Genomic DNA, 21,016 nt, shown 5'->3' with positions numbered 1-21,016 from the left:
TGTTATCACAAATTTTTTCAGCACTGTGATATTTGAGGGACATTGATCTTTTTTTAATATTTGAAAGATTTGAAATTGAAATATTGTGAACTATAAAGGTACTTTACTCTTGAACGAAATTCATTATTTTTGACAAACCTCGTATAAAATTGATAAAATTTGATAAATTATGGTTGTATCTTAGTTTCCAGACCATACAAAACTTTTTATAAAGAATATCTTTTTTTTTTCGTAAAACTAATAATATCGGAGTTATCACAAATAAGAATGATGTTGGGTATCTGTAATTTGAGAAAAAATTTCATTTTTTTTTTTCATTTGGAAGAATGTAATTGCATATTAGAACATTATTTTTAAGTCCAAACAAATTTTCGTAATAACAATTTTCAATCTTGTGAAATATATAAAGGTACCTACCTACTTTACTCCTGAGATAAATTCATATTTTTTGACATCCCTCGTATACTATTGATAAAACTTGATGTCAGATGATTGCATCTTAGGTTTTAGACCATGATGAAGAATAACTTTTTTCGTAAAATCAATAATAAAAAAGTTTTCCATGTGGTTACAACTTACAGGGACATACTGTAAATACTCGTACAATAGTAGTTATTCATTTGTTTTTAATTTTTAATCATATCCAAATATATATATTATTCATTTTAATTTTCAAAACATATCTAAAATTTATGATATAATAATAAATCCACTTAGTAAATACTTGATTAGTTTTACTTACATGACTGAAACGGTATAGACATTTGCTCAATAATAATCAAAAATTTCGCTTACAAATCCTAGACCAATACGGTTAATTTCTGGACCGAAATAGAATAGAATATGTAACTAATATTCTGCATACAAAACCTACTCGAATTCAGTCGCCCCCGTGACTAAATTGGTATAGCTTTTGTAAATTCGCGTACCTATATCGGTTTTGGAGCAGTCCGTATACCATATTGAGTTTGCCGTTAGCGGCAGACCAGTTTCCCAGTCCTCTCTTTTTGGTATTGTAATTTGAAATTTTTTGTTAAAACTATACCTCCTAACCATTCGGTCTACAGGCATTCCTAGAAAGGGGTCTGCCTTTATGTCCTGGTATAGCCTTAAGTTATTAGCTCCCTGCATCATACTTATTGGAGCTTGGCCCTTGATCAACCGATGTACTGTTGATCTGGCGTCACCGTGTATGTATACAGGGTGAGTCACCACTAACGCGACGGAAGATTACAGCGAAATGGTAAAAGATTTGAAAAAAATTTAAATTGAATATTTGTAAGTTGATAAAAGCTACATTTTAAAATTATTTTCGGTAATAAAATTATTTATTATGGGTGTTCCAATAAATGGCGGCGTATCAAAGTTATATTTTTTCTTATGGAACACCCTGTATTTTATTGAATTTTTTAATTGTCCGCAAAAAATAAGGTATAGTTTCATAAGGCTTCCCTATACATATGTACAAAGTGTTCTGAGTTATGTTGACTTTTCTTAAAATGTAAAGTTTTAAAAGAAGGCTTATTCTCAAGTTATTTACGAAATTATAAAAACATTACTTTTACATCTAAATAGTTGGATATTGGTTGAATGTATTCCATGATTAATTATTACACATTTGTCTACAGGGTGTTCAAAATTTACAGTTTCGCTTTAAAATCGCTTGTTGTATAAACATTTTGAACATGTATTACATAACTGATAATTTTTTACTTATAGTAAGTTGTGGTTCATTTTGTATTTAGTTATTTTCTTAATATTATTACTTAATAACGAAAAAATTTATTTTTTCTACGAGCGTGCAAGAATGTCTACTTTCGCGCACGGCGTTTTAGTTTAGAAAGTTTTACTTTTCCGCACGCGTGTTACTTTTCCGCACGCGTTTTACTTTTCCACACGCGTGTTAATTTAGATATGTTAATATGGCCTTAAAGTAATTATAATACATGCAATAAACTAATATTTATATATTATTTACTAATCTATTTCAAATATATCTTATTGTGTTCATGTTTTAATCAAATTAACGCGAGAATTCGATGAAATAAAATAATTTTGACATAATATTCGAAAGTCAAATCAGTAGACAATAACAGTGGTTTTGAATCATCGTCATGGAAACCAAGATCGTCGTCATGCTAACCAATTATGCTGAAAGTTTGGTTTTGACAACCTTGTCAAAGAATTAATTTGTGTATGTATTTTCATATTAATTAAATTAATTGATTAAGATTTGGTCATTTTTTAAAGACTCGTAGAAAAAATATTGTTCCTAACGCTTGCAGAAAGTCATACTTTTCCGCACTCGACTGCTTGCCGAACTCCCGCTTCGCGTCGTTCGGCAAACTGCAGTCGCGTGCGGAAAAGTATGACTTTCTGCACTTGTTAGGAAAATAACTATTACAAATCAGCAAATAAAAATATATCTACATATTTATTTACAATTACACTCTATAACGACTATGCCAAGATCATGGGTTTAAAAATCGAGAGTGACTATAAATATTTTTAATATCGATGTAACGTTTAAGAAAATTGTAAATTACGCAAAAACTATGACTCCTAGTTATAGAACATATACCATATACCATTCGAAAGAGGAACAACCTGTGTTTAGTATAATCCTTGATTAATATACATGGTGTTCTAATAAAATAACCATCATAATATGCTACATTGAATAATCCAATAATGGAACTGTAAATTTTGAATACCCTGTATATAAATGTGTAATAATCAAGCATGGAATGCATTAATTATAAGATAGTTACCAGACCGTATTGTCATAAAATGACAATGTCATACAATGACATTAATTAACTTCATCTTTTGTTTTAAAATCGATTTACAGATTAAGAATTTAAATAATTGTAAATTACGCAAAAACTATGACACCTAGGTATAGGACATCCATATACCATTCGAAAGAGGCAAATTTGTTTAGTATAATTATTTATTAATATACATGGTGTTCCATTTAAAATAAGCATAATATGACACATTGAATACTCCACTAATGAAACTGTAAATTTTGAACACCCTGTACACAAATGTGTAATAATTAATCATGGAATACATTCAACCAATATCCAACTATTCAGATGTAAAAGTAATGTTTTTATAATTTCGTAAATAACTTGAGAATAAGCCTTCTTTTAAAACTTTACATTTTAAGAAAAGTCAACATAACTCAGAACACTTTTTACATAGGTATAGGGAAGCCTTATGAAAGTATACCTTTTTTTGCGGACAATTAAAAAATTCAATAAAATACAGGGTGTTCCATAAGAAAAAATATAACTTTAATACGCCGACATTTATTGGGACACCCTGTATATTTCAAAATAATTTTAAAATGTAGCTTTTATCAACTTACAAACTATTCAATTTAATTTTTCTTCAAATCTTTTACCATCTCGCTGTAATCTTCCGTCGCGTTAGTGGTGACTCACCCTGTATATGCTGAGGTGGTAGGTTTAGCAGAACTTCTAGCGCATCCTTTGGGGCTGTTCGCATGGCTCCTGTAACACTCAAGCATGCAATCCTTTGTGTGCTACTGAGCAATCGAATCGCCCCGGACTGTTGCTTTTTGTTCCACCACACCACTAAAACGTAAGTTATCATGGGCTTTATAACCCATGTGTATAATCAGGGGTTCATTTTAGGATTTAACCCCCAATTCTTACCACACATTCGTCTACATCTGTTCAGGGCCATAGTGGCCTTCTGTGTGACTTTTTGAATGTGTGCATTCCATGAAGCCCAGAACAAGGTAACTTGATAAAATCGATGAAGACATAAGAAATAAAAGTACTGAAATACATGCTTGGCAGAGGAAGGTGCTGAATAGGGACACATATTCAATTTATAATATAAATGTAAATGAAAAAATCATCCATGTATTCAATTATTATCCACGTATTATTTTTATATTATAAAAATACATATCGCATTGATATAATACAATAGATTCAATAATTCAATACGTGGATGATTTTTTCATTTACATTACCCATGATACTTATCATCGCTGCATGATAGATTTAACACATTCGCTGCCTATCGAATAGGATGGAACTTAGCTAGGAGTCATTTTGTTGAACGTCACCTGACTATGAAATGCCTTAATTTTGAACATTACAAAACTAATTATGCATAATGACGAAGTATTTAATAACAATAATAATACTTAATAATATGTCCAATAAAGAAACCATCCAACATATAACGGGGGGCTGCCAGGCATTTGCTGCAACTGAATACAAGGAACGGCATGACTCAGTAGAAGCTATACTGGGACCGCACTGTGCTCACAGACCAAACAGTGGCACATAATAGACCAGATCTCGTATTGCTCAATAAATTAACGAGACAAATAACACTCATTGATGTGGCGATTCCTAACAACAATAATCTATGTACTAAATTTACTGAAAAGATTGCCAAGTACAGAGATCTGGAAATTCAAATACGGAGACAATGGAGAATGCAAAGTACCCATACAATACAGATTATTTTATGTCTACTACTGGAATCATTCCGAAGACCCTCCTTGAAAGCATAAAAAAGCTGGGTCTCAATGAACATCTTTATAAGACCATGCAGAAAGCTGTACTACTCGGGACGGCCAGAAGTGTAGGAAAATTTTTAGGAGAGACACCTGCATACCAATTCACCTAGGGCTCGATGGCTTAGAGGGAGTGTGAGCCGTATGGCTAAATCTGGAGTTTATTTGGAGCAAATAATTGTACATAATATAAATAAACTCAGTTTCTCACAGAAGTTGTGCGTACAACTTGTATGCGAAGGTTAGATTTAAATATTTGATTGAGGATCTCAAACCTAATATCAGATGCACATGAGAAGCTGATTACAAAATAATTGCAAATATATATCTACAAGTCATTATTTTAGCATTCAACCTACACTTCTTCAGAAAAAACATTGCTTATTTCGCCTATATTTATAACACAGGTGAGTACAGCAATGCACAGTCAGCAGCGACTCCTTTAAAATTGAGCCATGGTCGTTTTCCATTCCACTTACAATATAAAATTAGAATAATTAGCTTTTGTATTTGTAAGGAATATGGAAGAGAGATGGAAAAAATTGAGAGACACGTTATGGAACACTGCAAAACAAGTATGTGGAATAAGAAAGAATGGTAAGAATAATAAAAGAACTGGATGGTGCAATAAGGAAATAAAGCAAGCTGTAAAAAAGAAGAAATAAATGTGGAAGCGATACATAAACACAAATGAAAAGCAAGACAGAGACGAATACAGAAGACAGAGAAATATAGTGAAAGAACTAGTAAAAGATGCGAAGAAGAAGAGCTGGAAGGAATTCGGTGAAGAATTGAACGAAGGTTTTGGGAATAACAATAAACAGTTTTGGAATAAAATAAGAAGCATGAAAGGAACAAAAAGGAAACAAATAAGAGGAATTAGAAATGAGCGAAATGAATTGAAAACAAACATACAAGACATACTAACCATATGGAATAAGCACTATAAAGAAAAATTCCGAGGAAAGTAACCAACAAAATGAGGAGAGAGGAAAGCAGGCAAGAGAAGTGGATAGAGACAATCGAGTAGACGAAATTCATATCAAAGATATTGAAGAAGGATTGGCAAGAATAAAGATTGGAAAAGCGGGAGGTGCCGATGACATAGATCCGGAGATAATGAAGTACGTGGGCGACCGAGGCATGCTTTGGCTACTGGAAATAATGAGGGAAGCATGGAGAACAGAAAAGATACCGGAAGACTGGGAAGAAAATTTATTGATACCAATACACAAGAAAGGAGATGAAGCGGAATGTGATAACTATAGGGCTATATGCTTATCATCAGTGGCATATAAAGTCTACACCGGGATAATAGAAAGGAAGCTCAGGAAAGAACTGGAAGGAAAACTAGAAGAAGAACAAGCGGCTTTTAGGAAAGAAAGAGGAACAACAGATAATATATACATACTGAGAAATATAATTGAAAGGAAAAACGAAATAGGAGAAGACTTATATATTACGTTTATAGATATTAAGCTGCTTTTGATTCTATAAATAGAGAAGTAATATGGTCAGAAGATCTGCAAATCCCGCAAAAGATAGTAAGCGTGGTAAAAAGTACATATTAGGAACGTACTTTCTAAAGTACAAATAAACGGAAACAGATCGCCAATAATAAACCTAAGGAGAGGAATAAAACAAGGGGACAGTCTTAGTCCAGTTTTGGGCTGAGACTGAGGGTCAAGGCAATTACAGTCAATAATAGGGTACAGGAATTTAGTACCAGTGAGAATGGAGGGATTACTATATGCAGATGACTTAGTGATAATAGCAGACAATAAAGAGAAAATGCAAAAATTAATCGATATCTGGGTGGAGGAAATAGAAAATTTGAAAATGGAGGTAAATGTAAAGAAAACGAAGACCATGATAGTAACCCAAAAGAAAAGGGAAGAAATAAACCAAACGATATTTAGGTGCAAAAACGAAATAATAGAAACAGTCTCGACGTTATTTGAATACCTTGGAGTATCTAATAATATCAGAGGATGGAAAGATAGATCAAGAAATCTCATACAGAGCGATAAAAGCAAATAAGATCTACTATGCACTAAATAAAACAATATTTGGAAAGGAAGAAATAGATAAAGAAATAAAACTGAAGGTATACAACGCAATCTCTGTACCAACTTTAATATATGCAAGTGAGACATGGGTAAACAATGCAAAAATAGACAGTACAATAAACGCAGCGGAGATGAAGCAGCTAAGAAAAATAGCAGGAAAAACGAAATTGGACAGAATAAGAAATGAAGATATTAGACAAAGACTGAAACAGGAATCGATAATAACCAAGATACAAAAAAGAAAATTAAAATGGTATGGACACATTAACAGAATGGACCAGGGAAGACTACCAAAGCAGGTGATGGAATCGAAAAGATATGGTAAAAGAAGGAAAGGGAGGCCAAGGAAGAGATATATCGATCAGATTATAGAAATTGGATAGGAAAAAGGAAAAACACATCAACAAATGAAAGAGTTAGCAAAGGACCTCAAGAAATGGAAGAGATGGATAGAAGATGAATAAAACCTCCGACGCCCCAGAGGGGACATCACATAAGGAGTTTCGAGAATAAGGAGTTTCGAGAAAGAAGAAGAAGTATTTGTAACAATGGGTGCGTTCAGACAACCCCAGCAGCTGATTGTAAACACAAAGGGGCTAAGTGGTTGTATCCAGTGGTAATAGGGAATGCTTAGTAAATCTCACAGAGACTTAATTCCATCAGGTTGTCTGAACGCTACCACTTAGTCAGCTGTCCAGCGGCCTAGGTTGTCCTAACGTACCCAATGTATATTTTTCATATCTCTTCATACCTGTATCAAGAACTAATTCATAATGAGTTTCCATTACCGCTAAATAGGTATTACAGTTCTACTGTTTTCATCAGATAATCAGATACTTCATTTCATTATTATTATGATTAAGGCAAAAATAGACATATAGATTATATAAAAACGTTTCACATAATCTAACAATAAAACACTGAAATCGTTTGTTTTCTATACTTCCACAATATTTATTACAACTATGTGACTACAGCTGTTTCGACAGAGTGCCTTTCTCAAGTGATTTAGTTTACAATGGTTTGCCTATTTAAAGTCTTTAACTGAAGAGGTTGAGGAGTGGGAAGCTGTTTGTCTCGAGTTGGTCATTCAGAATTATATCTGTATTTTTCAATTTATTAATTTCCAAAGATTCTAATAAAGATAGCTTAAGGCCTTTATTTTGAATATGCAGAATTTGAAACTGTTCATTAAAAGAATGATTATGATCTAGAAGGTGAAGTGCGTATGTAGAAGTGTCTGTTTTTCTATTGTTGAAAGCCCATTTGTGTTCTGCTATCCGTTTGTCAACAGTTCTGCCAGTTTGACAGATGTAAGTTTTCGGCCAGTCACCACAAGTTAGTTTGTAAACACCACTCTGTAGTTGTTTTCTCTTTCGGCTCTTATTGTTCTTAATATATTTGCTTAAGTTGTTGTTAGCTCTGAAAGCTGGTGTTATTCCTTTCTTTTTTATGTATCTGACTATTTTTGTTGTTATCTTGCCAGTATATATGATAGAGTAGAAGGTACTGGGTTCTTTCTGTGGTGGTAGATAAACTAATTTCAGGGCTTTCTTATGGAGTTTTTGGTTTAGGAAAGCCCTGAAATTAGTCTATCCACCACCACAGAAAGAACCCAGTACCTTCTGCTCTATCAGATATACTGGCAAGATAACAACAAAAATAGCCAGATACATAAAAAAGAAAGGAATAACACCAGCTTTCAGAACTAGCAACAACTTAAGCAAATATATTAAGAACAATAAGAGCCGAAAGAGAAAACAACTACAGAGTGGTGTTTACAAACTAACTTGTGGTGACTGTCCGAAAACTTACATCGGTCAAACTGGCAGAACTGTTGACAAACGGATAGCAGAACACAAAAGGGCTTTCAACAATAAAAAAATAGACACTTCTACATACGCACTTCACCTTCTAGATCATAATCATTCTTTTAATGAACAGTTTCAAATTCTGCATATTCAAAATAAAGGCCTTAAGCTAACTTTATTAGAATCTATGGAAATTAATAAATTGAAAAATACAGATATAATTCTGAATGCCCAACTCGACACAGACAGCTCCCCACTCTTCAACCTCTTCAGTTAAAGACTTTAAATAGGCAAACCATTGTAAACTAAATCACTTGAGAAAGGCACTCTGCCGAAACCGCTGTAGTCACATAGTTGTAATAAATTTTGTGGAAGTATAGAAAACAAACGTTTTATTGTTAGATAAAATGAACTTCCATCAAGTAACGGCCGAATCGATCAATTGGTTCACATAATTATTACTTTGTTTTGTTGCAAATAGATTTACGCTCGATTTCATAATAAAGTTAAAGTGGACTTTAAATTTTAATTTGGTACCTTTATCAATGGAATTGTAATCAGAGACATGTTAACGATAGACCAGGCTAGTCGTGTAACGCCGACATAGGATTGAGTGGTCTAGCCATCTTTGTCTGTCACATGTGCAGGATCGCTTGGTTAAAAGAGATAGATAGACCACTGATCGACTGTTTCCATGCTGTTTCCGCAATACGCTTTTTTGGTGAGTATGCCTTGTCTATGCTTAATATGTCAATAATTGTAATATACATTAAAGTGTACTTTAGTTAATGTTCACTTTAAGTTGATTATGAAACCGATTTTTCTAATCTTTCACACACGGCCAGTAGGCCACACAACGATTTAATAGAACATTAGAACTTTACTTACTGTTGTATGGTGTATATCTATTAGAGATCCAACTTTCTAGATTGTAACCTATGACTCCTACAAGAGCAGCAACAGGAAGAGTTACATAGGGTGCATATGTTCTGAGTGCTGTGTATATAACAGGCCACATGTTCAAATTTAAAACTGCAAGCAAAGAGACAATTAAAATGTTTGTAATTTATTTTTGAAATTGCTTTACTTTGATTTGACATAAGTTTAACCTTAACCTACAATTTTAGACACATGCCGCATGTCGCGCATGCGTATATAGTCGTTGATCATATGGTATGTGTCAAAAGCTTGGTCCTTGGTTGTTTTTTGTTTTGTTACTTGTTGACAAGAAGTGACTTGTTGACCTTGTTGTTGCAGCGTTACCACATTTAGTAGATTTCTACTTTTTTGGTAGATTTTTGACATTTTTGTAAGAATTCTAGTAGGCAATATTTTTTAGTAGATTTTTGGTAGATTTCAACATTTTGTTATGAATAAAGTGAAATTTGCTTTTTTAAGTATTTCTTACATTTTTAAATTAATTTTGAAGCTTTCGCTTTCTTGTTCCAAAAAAGCTGACAACGTCGCTAAATTTCATCGTCATCATGCCCCGTTAACTCTAATAAAAAACATGTAATCGTATTTATTTTCCTTCCGTTTAGTCAGAGGCGCTGATGTCGGCATTGTGATTGGTGGAACATGACTTTTGACAAATCCTGCGCTATCTGTAATCTGTATTCGTGTTCGTTCGTTCGTTGTCGTTCACTTATTTTATATGGTCGGTTATGTGATGTGTTTGGTGTTTGTGTTTAGTTTGTAAAAGCTGATATTCAGTCGTGTTTTTTGATATTTTTGTTATTTCATAATCGAGTACCTTTTTAAAGGTAAGTTTTTCTGATTGTAGGTACTGTTTATCCAACAGTTTTAAAATACACATTTTATTTCGCGTTTTGTTGTTGGCTCTAATGGCCGATCAGCTGTTGTGTGCAGCCGATAAATTCAACAAGTAAACATATATTTAATCAAAATTAAATACTCATATTTCTATGTAAAATGTCACATTATTGTATAAATAAATAATTAAGAAACAAAAGTTGTTTGTGTTTTACCTTTATTGTCCACTTGAATAAAATAATATTAAATATTGGAAGTACCGTATGGAGGCTATGGTGTACCTAGAGTGGAGGCTAGATAACGCTACCCTTCCTATCCAATCAACAGCAAGAACTTTTAAAATTTCACACCTATCATGTCGAAGCTACAGACCACTTATGTGGAGGCCAGATTTGTAGTATCCTTCCAATTTTCCAGGTGCTGAAATACGTGACATATTTTTTGAAGGATAAGATCGCATTCTACCAAATCACACAACACTTTTTTCTATGATCGTCATGAGCACGTGTGAAACAGGAAACAACCCCTAATAAAGTGGTGTATTATTATTATATCTCTTGAAATTCGCTTGAATCAGTTATTTTTAAATATAGTTTTATATTCTGTAGAGTAGATATATGTACATATTATGTATTAAATACTTGTGTTGGTTGGGTTAAATTGATGAACAATTTGACATAATGAAAATTAATTCCTAAGTGGAATTTACTTACATTTACAATTTAAGAATGTTTTAATTAGAATATTAGAATTTTAGACATCCTGAAGTGGAATTTACTTAGGTACATTTGTAATTTACAATTTAAGATTTTTTTAAATTATAGACAAAATAAAATTTTCATATGACAAATGACAGATGACTTTTACATGATGGCCGCTCAAGGTCCCTATACCATAGGTTGTATCACGGTTCTTAGACATTACTAATAAAGTCTAATAACCGTGGGTTGTATGACGAGCCGTTAAATACCGCTCGTGAATTCCACGATTTTATTGGTTAGAACTACCCACGTGATATCTGTGTTCGTATTGGTCAGAGAATTAAGCAATAAAGACAAATGACAATCAGCTGTTAGACTAGACATCATTATGTGATGGAATTTTTATTTTGATGTAAATAAATATTATTACTGATAATTTGTATAAGCAAAATTATTGTACTGCACCTACAGTGACTCACAGCTTCAATTCTGAAATGATACAGTCGTTACTCAATAAAACTAGCTTGTGTCAGTGACCCAATATAAGAAAAAAAAATTACATACTGACAGTAAGTTACTAACTATAAGTCCTCTAAAATAGCAAAGCTATGTTTTGGGTTTCAAATATACCATATACCATACTTAAATAACAATAGTTCTTTAATTATTTTGTGTACGATTTTGATATCAGCTAAAATGATGTAAACTTTTAAAGGAGAATATTAATAAAGAAAACAAAACTCCTTGTTGCTTATTTCTTTGGCTGATAAAAGATTTATTTCTTGCAGTTCAGCTATGTAGGTAGATTATTCTTTTGTAATATCCGTTTAATTGTTTTAGGGTTACCTATTTTTCCAAACTGTGTCTCCACCTCATCTCTCAATTTTGGTGCACTTTTTTGGGATTATTTGCTATTTCTCTGACAATACATCTTAGCTATTAGGACTTTGCAGACGACTGCTCTGAAAAGTTCATTTGATGTTCATCCGTACCATTCTCTCAAGTTGCGCAGCCAAGATATTCTGCATCTCCCTATGCTTCTTTTTCCTTGAATCTTTCCCTGCATAATGAGTTGGAGCAAGTTGTTTTGGCCCATACATGGCAACATTTTTCATACGAATTTCTAGTTACATACAATCTATCTTTTTATGTCATAAGGCCAAACCCAGTTATACCAGGAAATTGGCTCAGGCCATAGCATTATTCTCTACATATAAAAACTTAGGAAAGTGTGTCCTTTTAGGTGACACAATAGATCGAACACAACGAGCCATGTGTATCTTTTTTAGTACACAGTGTTGAGGACAGTGTATATCTAAAAGGATACACTGGCGCTGAGGGTGTTAATTATTGCATATTTGAAACCCAAAACATAGCTTATGCTATTTTAGAAGACTCATACTAACTTACCTACCTTCAGTATGTAAGTTTTTTCTAATAAATATTGAGCGACTGACACAAGCTAGCTTTATTGAGTAGTGACTGCATCATTTAAGCTGTGAGCCCCTGTATATGTTTATCAGTCATGGCCTAGCTACACGTTAAAATTGTTTCGTTATCATTCCCTGCGTTGCTTTCTTCAGCGTGCACACTGATTTTTGTACAGCAGCTTTTGTAGCCAATAGTTACTCTTGTTTGTTTTCTAGATTTTTCCTAATCAGGACTTGATTTCTTTTTGGTTTGTTACTAACTCCCTTCTACAATAGAGAGTTTGGGGCTTATTATTCGCTAAAGTGTTGGAATGCTTGTGGGTTTTGATATATGTACCTACTACCACAACTCTCAATACAAACTTTGATCAAACTGATAGTGTGACGACTAGATTTTTATAATTTGAACAAACTGTAGTTGTGACGTCACTTCCTGAGTTTGCTCAAACTGTTTGATCAAATTATTTGATAGTGAAACCACGACTTTAAGAACTTAAGTAACATCAATTTAATTTGCAATAAAAAAGATCATGAAGATTTGACGATGCTTGTAAATACCTACACCCGATTTAGATAATTTAAGTGACAGCAATGTTTAGATTGTTTTGTCAAATATACACATGCAACAAAAAATTTAATAAAAATTTGCATAAAAAAATTGAAGTGTTTTAAAGGTTTCAATATGTAAAAACATTGAACCACAGAAACGGTTTTTCTCCACAAAGGAACAAAAATCGTAGCAACATATTAATAAGTGATACGTTTAAAAATCCAAATGTAAATGAAATTTCAGACTTTTTAAAAGGACACTAGACACAACATGCCCTATACTTCACAAAATGCCGAAGAAAATCATAATTATTATATAATATAACATATAATTTCCCCTAAATTACTTTTCCCCATATCCAGTACCTATATTAACTTTTATGTAAATTATCTCTTTTTAATTTTCATGCATTTATAATTTAATTTATAAGATATATTCGAGTACTGCCGTGTTTGTATTGAACAACTGAAATAAATTAAAAGAATATTATAACTATACAATAATTGTTTATATTTTTTATGAGATAAAAAGAAATATTTTATGAGACTAGGTAGAGTCTAGAAAGAAGACTAGTAGAAACGAATAAATAGTGTTTTTTAATCAATACCGTTTTTCAATATACATATTGATTTTCTACCACACTTTTATTTCTGTCATAAAAATTGTCAAAGATAAACAAGAAATTAATATTTATCCATCATCCTCAGTCAGCTGACTTGTTTTCTTGAAACGACACTTTGCATACAATATTGGTATTTAAATATCCCGCTCTGTCATTCTTAATCATTTGACCAATACGAACACAGATATCACGTGGGTAGTTCTAACCAATGAAATCTTGGAATTCATAGCGGTATTTAACGCTTCGTGGTTGTATGGTAACTTTGACATTGACAAATGAAATATTGTCACCGTGACGTCACCCAGACGATCAATTTTACGAATTGTTTGTAAACATAATAGGATACGTGGTTTGGAGGCTATATTTTGTTATTAAATATCGTTAGTGTTTTAATTTGTGTTTATATCTTGAGATATAATGTATCTATAGATATCATTAAGTGTTTTTAGTATAATAACTTAAACCCAAAACTCTTTTACAAGTGTTAAGATACATTTTAATGTGGTTGTATTAAGTACCTACTTACTTACTGGATTTTCTTTCTGCTATATTGTATAGTAAAGGACATTCTTGTATAGACATTACAGTTCTGTAATGTCTCTTGCAGTTCTTCACATCAAGTTTACATCATCTATGTAGGTTACAATCTGCTTAGACTTATTGAACAATATATCTAATTAAGTCTATAGATAATAGATTTATTATATGTAATTGTTTCATATAAAATTATAACCAATATTGCAGCCATCTGAAGATCGTTTGAATAAACAATTATAAACTAAATGAATATATAAAATGGGGAAAATTCCCTTTATTGCACTGAAATTGTATTTTTTTATAATTTACTGTTAATGTAAAACTTCACAGGTACCTATTGAATGGAATCATAATGTTTTAATAGTTTTAGATATTACAATCCAGTACCTAACGTAATCAGATGCTCTTATGTTAAACTTAAGGGAAAAACTACTAATTTTGATACATAAATCTTTAGTTGAATCTCTTTTTCACCATGGTTTACATGTTAGGAGTAATTTATAATAATGTACTACATGCATTATCCCCAATTCAAAATTATTATATACCTACTCAAAATCATTTAAAAAAGTAAATTGTATTCAACCCATTATTAATATACCTAGGATATTTGAATGATTTAGTCCGATATATACACAAGAAAGAATCTCCTTCTGCTTTAATTAAGTAGTAATGCTATTCTACTGCATATATTTAATTACAATTATATTCTATGATTTTTGTAACTCTACAGGTATCTACCACATTTTTTAAAGAATATATGAAATAAATAGTCATTAAAAATCCAAACGTATTTTTTTTTAAATATACACATTTTCAATACATTCCTACTTTCCGAGTTCATTTCAATGAGTGAAGTGAATGAATTTGAATGCAGCATTCTGGGTGACGTCACTCCCGCCATTAGATTCTCGACGTTGATTGGTGAGAAGTTACCATGCAACCTGTCTATTTATGAACCTTGATGGCCGCTTTCGATTTTTAATCCATGGGCTTTTCATTTACAGTCATTTGTTTCGAGCTTCTGTCATTTGTCACATAATATTAATATATCTACGACATACGTTATTGGTATATACCTTAGACAAGGAAAGAGAGAGGACGAGTAATCCTATGACCAAAAGTGAAGCCAAACTGACACCAGAGATTTTGATCATCGACGTATCTTTGGGGTATTGTTATGCATTGAGTATTTAAAATAAAAACATGAAATGTATTTAAAATGAAGAATTTGTGTACGGTAAATGTTTTATTAAGTTTCTCATATTACGTACATATGTTTCAATACATACATATGTGTTTATTACGAATTTTAGATGATGATTTACTTTATTTTTTATGAAATTTTAACCTTCAACGAACACCCACCACTGGCAACCCATTGTTATTTTTGACGTGACCGCCATGTTTCTGGTGACAAACAAACCAAAAACCGGCTTCACTTTTGGAACATGTGTGTTAAATGAGTGTTACCCGTCCTCTCTTTTTTCCTTGTAAGTCCACTTTACATCAACAATAAATTGGACAAGAAATTGACCAAGTTATTCAAGGCCAAATTTGACGTGTAAAAGCACACTTTGACATCTAAGTTTGTTCGTTATAAACTTCACGTGAAGAAATTGACGAAAAAGAAAATTGTTCTATTTTTTCATTTATTTGGCGTGAATTCAGTGTCACCAACCTGTGTCCATTTGGCGGGAAGTGGAAGTAGAGCTGTAGAGCTTTTTGTTTATTATTATTTGTTGAGGTTGAGTCTTTCATGTTCATGACAACCTAAAAATTTTGATTGGAAAATGCATATAAGATAAGGGGGTGGGAAAATGGAAATTAGTGGCTTTTTTGCAGTTCTGTCTGTTAGTTTTGCTCTGGCTGGGTCTCTTTTGTTTAAACAATTATGTAAGTATTATAAAAACGTTTTCAATTTTCTGTATTCTTTAGGAAACGAATTATTTATGCATATTATTACCTGTAAATAGTAGTACCTATTTCCTATTTCTTTTGATTTTTAATTGTAAAGAATAGAAAAATTACCATTCATTTTAATTTTTTAGAATCAGCTGAAAGTGGTCTACAAAAAAACCAGGAAGGAAACGTAGCCTTGTTGTGGCTATGAAAGGCAAAAGAAAGATACCTATAAAAAGTGTATTGACTAGTTGGAAGAAACTCCACATTGTCGATGCATAATAAGATATTACTTTATAAACAAATATCAAGACCTAGGAATGGAACCTGGATAATATAGTCATCAAGAAGATAGCAGGAGGTCATGAGCAACAACAACTTCATAAGTATGAGAATATTGAGGAAATCCAGCTCCTCGATATCTACTACTGGACAAACTAGAAGATTGAAGAGGACAAAGCCTTTTGAACTAGTTTGAGTGATAGGTGATAGTGAAAAGCAGAGCGTAGTGCTTGTGTGCCTGTGTATGTTAGAATAGTGCACGATCTTGTTAGATTAGATAAGAGACGCTATTGGCTCCGTGCGTCTCCCCTCTACGTACAGTCACGTGATACGCTGTCAGATTTTGTAAGGACGTTTTAACATTGAGTCTTATGGGATTATTTTGTTAAACTTGAATATTTTATTTTGTAGTGATAATAACCGAATACAATTGTTAGAATTCATTAGTTATTAATTTATACTGTAATTTATAGTGCAACAAAATATTTTCTTTTTCGTTAATAAATATTTATTGACATAAACTGCAATAGTGAGGTTATGCATACAAAATCAAACTGATAATCAATATTGGAAAGTGAAGAATTTATAGTGCGTTTTTATTTTCTGTTTATATTAATACATAATATCACTAGCGTGACACGACATTCTTTTAAATGTCTCATTTAAACATACACAAAGCGTCCTTATAAAATTTCAAAAAACCGCCACCATGAGCAGGTCGGTCGATTTTGCTTTGACACTTTGTTAACGCTCGGAGCGAATAGGGTAAGCTCTTCATTTTAAGGAACAGTAGTAATTTAGGTTAAATTAAAATTGCTCATTGGCCAGTTATGACCAGATTGTAATTCTCTGATGTTTGGCAAAAAGGGCTGAAGTCAGAATTGCACATCAATAATGTTTTGATGATTTTTGGACCATAAAAAAGTGTTGCAGACTTAAACTGTATGTACCAATAAAAAGAGCCGATTTTTCTGGTCCAGAAATCATCAAAACATTATCGATGTGCAATTCTGACTTAAGCCCTTTTTCCCAAACATCAGAGAATTGCAATGTACAATTCAATACAAATGAATCATCATCGTAGTGATGATTATGGAAAAATATATATATATATATATATATATATATATATATATATATATATATATATATATATATATATATATATATATATATATATATATATATATATATATATATATATATATATAGAAATATATATATTTTGTGCAATAAAAATGTTTATATTTATCAAGGATGTATTATTTGGTATGGCCACATATACTTCTGGTATATCGTCGGTGATGTGACAATACCTCCTATCTGCTTTTTCATGAATTTTGTAGGAGACGAAAAACCATTTTTAGGGTCATCTGTTTTCACATGTAAATTTTGACATGTTTTGTAGTAAATAGATAATTGAATTTACTACAAAACATGTCAAAAAATATCATATGAAAACAGGAGGTGACTGTAAAAAAAGTTTTTAGTCTCTCTTACAAAATGGTTAACAGTTAATAGAGAGACAGATAATCGAGGTTCCACTGTATAGTGAAATTTGGACACCCGACACCCCATACAAATTTTATGGGGGTTTTGTTCGTTTAACCCCCCCCCCCCAAACTTTTGTGTAAGTTACAATTGAATTATTATTGTGGTACTATTAAACACAATGTTTTTAAAACTTTTTTGCCTCTTAGTACTTTTTTGAAGTCAGTTTTTATCGTGATATTTTGAATATTTGTCAAATCCACCACATATTTGTATATGGTTAAGTACGATTGTAGAGACTAATAATATGAAAATTTATTTATGATTTACATTTTTAGGTATATTTTGAACCATTTTAAAAAGAAGCCATATCTTGATAAAAAGAGCTTTATCGAAAAAATAGAAAGAGGTAAAAAAGTTTTAAAAACACAGTGTTTAACTAATGGTACCGCAGAAATAATTTAATTGGAACGTACCCAAAAGTTTGGGGGGGTTAAAGGGAACAAAACCCCCATAAAATTTTTATGGGGTGCACAAATTTCACTATAATTTTTCTTTAAGATGTTACTGCAATAATATTGCTTCATGTCCATTTTCAATAAAAAATCTTTAATAGTTTTCGATATATTCGAAAAAATCGAATTTTCATTTTGTATCTTCAAAGGGCTGTAACTTTTTTTGTGTGCATATTTGTACTAAGGTAAGTTAGGTTCATTCAAATTATTTTTGGTCCCAGAATATGTGATTTAATTTACGACCAATCTTTTCGGGACACCCTGTATAATAAATGGGATTAGCTGGCTTAAAAATTCATAATCTACGTTCTGTAGAAAATATACAGTTTTTGGTTTCTTTTTAACTAGATCTTAATATCTAACCAAGCATTTTAAGACCTTTTTATTATTTTTTCGATGATATATTCATGTTTTTAGTTTGTTCAAAATATTCTAGATGATTGTACACTATAATAGATAGCCAACTAAATAAACACAAAAATTTTATTTTTGTTACAGCCTGTATATAAGTTTACCTATATATACAGTGCATTACGCACCACCTTAAAAATTGGGCATTTTTGATGTCTCGAATTTCCTAAACCTGTTGTCCCATCTAAGTGATTTTTTTATAATAATATAGCCTGAGGCTATAGGTTACTGCCTTATGCTTGTCATGCACGGGGAGCTATACTGTAATATATATTATATCACGTCGCTCTCTATAGTAATGAGTGAGCCTGCACATACGGAACCATTAGTTCCCTGTCTGCAGGCTCACTCATTACTATAGAGAGCGATATGATATAATATACATATATTACAGTATAGCTACCAGTGCATGACAAGCTTAAGGATGTAACCTATAGCCTAGGCTATATTATAAAAAAATCACTCAGATGAGACAACAGGTTTAGAAAATTCGAGACATCAAAAATGCCCTATTTTTAAGGTGGTGCGTTAATTTCTTGGAGAAGTGTATTGTAATTTAATGTAAATAATGTAATATCCAATAATTGTAATTTAATATAAGATGTAATATAAGTTCCTTAAAAATATATTTTTTATTTCCCACCATACATTCTCCACAGGTCTAAATATCGATGCTAGACGTCCACCGGAGGTCCTCTCAGGACGTTAGATGGACGTTCGGCAGCAAGACATTGGACCAAACTGGGACATCCTATGAAGGTCCAATTGACATTCACTGAACGTCCCCTCGGACGTTAGGTGGACGTCCATTGGACGTTTGGCAACGTGGCATTTGGACCAAAATAGGACGTCCTGTTAAGGTCCAATTTACGTCCCCTAGGACGTCCGATTAAGGTCCAATGTACACGTCCCTTCGGACCTTAAGTGGACGTCCAACACATTCGGTAGCGCGACATTTGGACCAAAATAGGACGTTCCTTGGACGAAAACGGACCTCCCTAAAGTCTGTGAAGGACATCCTTGTGCTATATAGGGATGTAGGTATATAGTATCTTTATTCTATTATATTCTACTCTATTTCAAACCTATTCTATATAAGTATCTACACATTACACCTATTATCATCATCATCATTCTCTTTGCCTTATCCCTATGCAGTGTCGGCTTCCCTAATTGCATTTCTCCACACAATTCTATCTTGAGTCATATCAATGTTAATCCCCTTTACCAACATGTCCTGCCTTATCGTCTTCTTTGGTCTTCCTCTCCTACTCCTTCCAGGAATCTGCACTTCAGCTATTCTTCGTATTGGGTGATTAACGTCTCGATGTTGAACATGACCAAACCATCTTAACCTATGCTCTCTCATTTTGGCATCAATTGGTGCCACACCTAGACTTCCCCTAATATACTCATATCTAATTTTATCCTTCTTTGTCACTCCACTCATCCATCTAAGCATTCTCATTTCCACCACATGCATTCGTTGTTCCGCTTTCTTTTTCACTGCCCAACATTCAGTTCCGCGCATCATAGCCGGTCTTGTGGCTGTTTTATAGAATTTTCCCTTCAGCTTCATTGGAATTTTTCTGTCACAACACACCACTCGCTTCTTTCCACTTCATCCATCCAGCCCTAATTCTACTGCATGCATCTCCATCTATTTCTCCATTACTCTGTAATACCGATCCTAGGTACTTAAAACTATTGCTTTTCACAATCATTTCACCTATTATATTATATTTTACTTTATTCTATACTATATATCTATTCTAATCTATCTATATATTTCATTTAATCTGTTACATTCTACTCTATTCTGTTTTAAATCAAATACTTTATTAGTAAGTATCTACATATATATTACATCTATTCTATTATATTCTACTCTATTCTATTTCAGTTTATTTTATACTATATATCTATTCTAATCTATCTCTCTATTTTATTTATTTTATTAATCTGTTCTATTCTATTCTGTTTCAAATCAAACACTTTACTCAAACAAAGAAACAAACGACATTCAAAAGCTTCTAATAAAAAAATCATTGCATTGGTACTACTGAAAATATTGACATTTTTACAACATTTATTCCAAGTTCCTTCAATTTTTTTGAGGACAAGAAAATTTTGCTTTCAAGAAATTCACGAATTTATTGGCGTCAAGTTAATAACGAACAAACTTGGATGTCAAATTGTGCTTTGAGAACACGTCAAATTTGGCCTTGAATAACTTGGTCAATTTATTGTTCAATTTATTGTTGATGTAAAGTGCACTTAAGGTATATACAATAATACAAACCAAATATGTATGACGTAGATATATTAATATTATGTGACACATGACAGAAGCTC

At 32.3% G+C, this 21,016-nt stretch overlaps 1 protein-coding gene across 3 annotated transcripts in view; it reads right to left on the bottom strand.

The window, feature by feature from the left end:
• LOC126883983 (small integral membrane protein 12) overlaps positions 1–21,016 on the bottom strand; it is a 142,310-nt gene that overhangs the window by 17,159 nt on the left and 104,135 nt on the right. For 2 of the 3 annotated variants that reach the window (XM_050649755.1, XM_050649756.1), the window contains exon 2: positions 9,336–9,479. In XM_050649755.1, the coding sequence (XP_050505712.1) occupies positions 9,336–9,465 (130 nt within the window). In that variant the 5' untranslated portion in view covers positions 9,466–9,479. Of the gene's footprint in view, positions 1–9,335; positions 9,480–9,534; positions 9,673–21,016 lie in introns of those variants that run through there. The other variant, XM_050649754.1, reaches the window with a different exon arrangement.

This window comes from Diabrotica virgifera, chromosome 4 (genome assembly GCF_917563875.1).
Source record: "Diabrotica virgifera virgifera chromosome 4, PGI_DIABVI_V3a".
NCBI classification, from domain to species: Eukaryota; Metazoa; Arthropoda; class Insecta; order Coleoptera; family Chrysomelidae; genus Diabrotica; species Diabrotica virgifera.
The sequence above is the reverse complement of the archived record's forward strand: the minus strand, read 5'-3'. Positions and strand labels throughout refer to the sequence as shown.